The sequence below is a fragment of the Berghia stephanieae genome, chromosome 8, assembly GCF_034508935.2.
Source record: "Berghia stephanieae isolate SIO BIC M18660-M18661 chromosome 8, UCSD_Bste_1.3, whole genome shotgun sequence".
Lineage (NCBI taxonomy): Eukaryota > Metazoa > Mollusca > Gastropoda > Nudibranchia > Aeolidiidae > Berghia > Berghia stephanieae.
In genome coordinates this window covers 55028864-55033863 of record NC_088367.1, presented here as the reverse complement: position 1 = coordinate 55033863, position 5000 = coordinate 55028864, and the positions used below count along the sequence as shown (strand labels likewise).

The window sequence follows — 5000 nt, the reverse complement described above, 5'->3', positions numbered from 1 at the left end:
GTGAACTCCTTGCCAAGCGCATTCTATCTATATTATTATTATTATTATTATTATTATTATTATTATTATTATTATATTATTATTATTAATTAATTATTATTATTATTATTATTATTATTATTATTATTATTATTATTATTATTATCATTATTATTATTATTATTATTATTGAACGTATTGATGTTATTACGAATGTTGTATTTTTGTGTGGTGTATCAGTTTATTTTTTGGTTCCATTTACCTTTTTCTTTCTTTTTTCCACTTTCATGTAGTTGGCATCAAATTGTTGATTTATTGGCGAAAGGCTAAGATTGAATAAACTTTGAACCTTTGAACCCTATACATTTAGGGTTTCAAAAGACAAACACGCTATTTCATCTCCGATGACCTATGCTGACGAATTTGGAGAGTATGGGACATGTTCTTGTATGTAGATTGTGCAGCTATGTGGTCTAGTGGGTATGACACTCGCTTTTGGATCTGACGGTCCTGGGTTAGAACCTCGCCCGGCGCATAGTTGACTCCTTGGAAAGGGCTCTTTACTCACATGCTCTCGCCGTACTCAGGTGTAAAATGAGTACCTGGCCGTCAACAGCGGTGTCTCTGTCCGAAAAATAATTGTAATATCGCCCTACAGGCGTCATGTCCCGTCATAAATGTTAAATGTTGCTGTTGACCAGGGACCCATTGTAAAGCGCTTTGAGCACATTTAGTGGATATTGCGCTGTATAAAAGCTCAATTTTTAGATTGAAATCGGGAATTTAGTGCGTGGAAGCAAAAAAGGTGCAAATAAATAGAAGATAAATATATTACTTTTTGTTAAAAACGGTGTTAAAGTAACTACAGGATGGGGCCTAGTCGTCTTTAAAACTGACCATATTACAAGAGATCATGTATTAACCTCTCCTTACCAACTACAGGAAAATCGTCACATTCGTTACGATACAACCAACATTTTTCTTATTCATATTTCTCTTGTACATCATAAAATTTAAAGAAAATGAACACAGTGTGTTGTAGAGCATGTTTTACTTTTTACTAGAGAAATTATTTATCGCTAGAACTTACTGCTATTGTGTTGAGTGATAAAAAATCTATTTTTATGTTAGTTGGGTGTGACGTTTTGGGAAAAATGGTGAAAATGGCTGGTAAGGAGAGAGTTAAGCAACTGAATATTATGAAAATGAATTTTTTTAAAAAGGAAAATAATAAAAGAAAACAACAGCAAAGTGCATATTTTTCAAACCCTTCACCTTTCCTACTCTTTCGTCCGTTCCTCTGTCTGTGACTTCCGTTTTTCCCTGTCACAAAAGAAGAAGTGAACACATTAAATATACTTTCAAATCATTGAACAAAAGTAAATGATGAAGATAATTGATATTGTAACCCTTCGCCTCAAAATGGTATTATGTAAGGGGTGATTGTAATGGTGAACATTGAATATAAAGTTTTTAAAAAATGAAACGTGGGTAAAAATGACGTATTTTATCGAAGAGGGTTAAAAACAACCTGTAAAGTTTAGAATTGAATTTAAAATACTCCCCCATGTTTTCAATTGCTTAAACAATTCTGTTCCTGTTTACCTTCAGGAACTTATCCACCTTTATGAACAAAGTCGAAATTTAAGATCTGCTAATTTAAATATCCTAAGGGAACCCCCAAAAGCGTTAGTTTTTCATGAGAAATCCTTTGACCACCATGCCCCCCCTTGACTGTGGAACTCCATCAATATTGAAACTAAAAATAGTGAAAATCCACTTATCTTTAGAAAACGGTTAAAAACTGAGCTTTTCTGTAGGGCATATAATTTGGACTCTTAGTATGTATTGTATTATAATATATTATGTTGTCATCGAATTTGTGTGGTTTTTAACATGCCAGTTTTATATTTGTATATCATACATGATGTGTTGATGTAAAGCGCCAGTGAGCAATTCTAAATTGGAACTAGGCGCTATATAAGTTCATTATATTATTATTATTATTATTATTATTATTATTATTATTATTATTATTATTATTATTATTATTATTATTATTATTATAATGCAGCTTCGAGCTGGAACGATCGTACTACAATGACGAGGTACCATTTCAGCTCCAGATTATCACACGCTCTTGTATGGATATTTTGAGCTCCCCCCCCCCCCCCCCCCCCCCCCCCCCCCTCCTTTTTCAACAGAGAGTGCAATCAATGAGAAACCAAATAAAAAAAAAACAAAAAAAAACATGGAGCGCTCATAGCCCTCGGTCCATTGAGATAGATGCGCGGTATAAATATTTATCATTATTATCATCATTAAAGATTTCATGTCATTGATATTATTTACAATAAGTGGAAAGCTAAATTATCCACAGCTTGACTTTGAAATGAACTTGAGTTAAAATTCTACCCAATCAAAATTTTTCATTCTAAAAAAAAAAATAAATAGGGGGAAGACACAATTGTACCTTGATCTCCTTGACCTTCGTCCGGTTCTCCGTTGGGTCTCGTGTCCTTGACCTTGGCCACGTTAAATGTGTTGTAATTGACATAGTTGGTTGCTGAGGGGACTTGAGACTTTGGAGCTGTCGCTGTTGAAGTGGAATGGAACCAAAGTGATGTAATCTTGGAGTTAGTTCGTTAGAATGATGACAATTTGGTTTTAGTGATGGTTTGAAAACAACTTTCAACTGCATTTTTTTAAAAGCTCAAATATAGCTTAAATGGGTTAGAAAGACTATTTATAGATTAGAATTTAGCAGAGCTAAAATGCATCAAGGAAACAGTAATACTGCCGTACTCTGGAAAAACTCATCCTTCGCGAAGTCCCAGGTTTGAGAGTTTTTGTCCAGAGGAGGGTCATTTAAATCGATCGAAATTTGAAGGACGAGTTTTCTGGCCAAATTTTCAAATATGGGTTTTTCCAGAGTACGGCAGAATACAAAGTGACTATAATATGTAAATCTAACAAAAGCTTCTATTGAGCGCAATAGGGAATGAGATTAGCGGAAGGGTAGCGTCATTGGATTGGACGTCACCGGTGGAGAAGCTATTTGTAAACAAACCAACTACAAGCCAAGCGATCCAAATAATAATAAATTTATTATTCATATTTCGGTACAAAAATGCATATCATAATCAACGTTATGCATTTTTGTACAGAAATATGAATAATAAATTTTGTATTTGGAGCGCTTGGCTTGTAGTTGGTTTGTTTACAAATAACTTCTCCACCGGTGACGTCCAATCAAGGGACGCTACTCTTCCGCTAATCTCATTCCCTATATCCATTAAACGTACTATAAGCTGTTTACTAGGGGTCCCTGACCAGCAGCAACACTTAAACTTAAAACATGAAGGACGAGACATTAATTACGCCTGCTAGGCGATGGTACATTTTCTTTAGACAGAGACAACGCCGGGTACTCATTTTACACCCCGAGTACGGTGAGAAAATGTGAGTAAAGAGCATTTTCTAAGGACTCAACTATGCGCTGAGAATCCTAGACCTTCCAATATGAGAACCATATCCCTAGATCCAAAAGCCGCACTAGGTCAAAATCGTATTCAGCAATGATGAGATTATATCCAAGTGCCGACAAAAATGGTGGATGGGATTGAAGATCTACGGAAAACCAGATCAAGAACCCACCACTGACCGCAATGTCTTACATTTCCTACTTGTCGAGTCTCCCTTCTCATCGAACGGGTTGGGGTGGGTTTTTATTGCGCCATTTTTGTCCTTGGACAGAAGATCGGTCTGCCTTTGCTGGGCTGCAGACACTTCAAGGAGGTGTGGCTTGTGGCGCCTGTCCAGGGACGGGATGGAGGCGGTGTGACTCAGGCCTTCGTTTCCGGTTCCGTCTGCTAAGAATGGGAATGGTGGGTAAAAAAAGTAAAATGTAACTTTGAAAAGAAGAAGAAAAAAAAAGAATATTATTGTTGTCGAACCTCACTGTCGTATTAAATAGGGATGGCTAGTATATGGTATATTGTATTGGAAGGAAGTACTATAAAATGTTCCATGTACTGATTGTTCTAACGTTAAATAAATCGACATTTTCTAAATCAAGAAAAAGAGGGATAAGCCTCATCTTTGTGTTTGTTCTAACGATTAATCCACATCCACTTTTTACTTTGATCCACTGTGTCAAACTGGACAAAACACAACAACGAACGCTTGCTACAGTGCGCGTCTCTGTGTTATAATAGAAACGTTGTTGACATCCAAATTTACAGTGTGGCATCGCTGACATAAAATCAAGTAATGTTGAGCGTGGTCAGTAACTAACTTAGTGAGAATTATAGCAAAAAAAAAACCCCCAAAAAAACAACATCTGGCGTCGGCGTTCTGTCTCCTTGGGAGAGGAACTTTCCACACACTTTTCCATTAAACCCTGGTACGAATGAGTTGGTCACCGTTACCATTAATGGATATCAGTGCTGATGGTGACAAAAAGTGAAAAAGTAGGAAAATGCTGAACGATTGCCTTTAAGCCCCATATTTACTGAACTAAACCCCACTTTTAGAGCAATTGAGATGATAGACTATCATTGATACTCTAACTTCTGGACAGTGGGAAACTGCACCTGTGTTTTCCACCACACATCAACTCTCATTGCTAGCACATTGTTTCGAGAAAATGTAATTTTTAAAAGGAGGACATTCCTCCTCTGGACTCCAAAATCGCGGATTTCCGCCGATCCGAGGAAAACCATCAGCACTGGGATATTGCAATGGTGCTGGTTCAAGGCAAGGACTATCAAGCGACTTGTCCTCTGCATATTGTTTTCTGAGTTTCTATGTGACATATTTCATATATTATTTGAATAAATACAGACATACACTCATCTAAATCTAACCATGCAGCGATCTCTACCTGTTTGTTATGATTACCGTCAATATGTTTATTTTCTAACGACAATTATTTGGGAAATACATGTATTAGTATTGGAAATTATTCATATTACAACAGCTTGAATTATAACTTAAAGGCGATAAGACATTAAAAACAT

At 36.1% G+C, this 5000-nt stretch overlaps 1 protein-coding gene across 1 annotated transcript in view; it reads right to left on the bottom strand.

Moving 5' to 3' along the window:
• The window catches only part of LOC144978894 (uncharacterized), a gene marked incomplete in the record, with an annotated part of 106328 nt that overhangs the window by 18306 nt on the left and 83022 nt on the right, over positions 1-5000 (bottom strand). Inside the window, 3 exon segments of the mRNA XM_078925488.1 lie at positions 1255-1302; positions 2453-2575; positions 3657-3851. Of these exon segments, the coding sequence (XP_078781614.1) occupies positions 1255-1302; positions 2453-2575; positions 3657-3851 (366 nt within the window).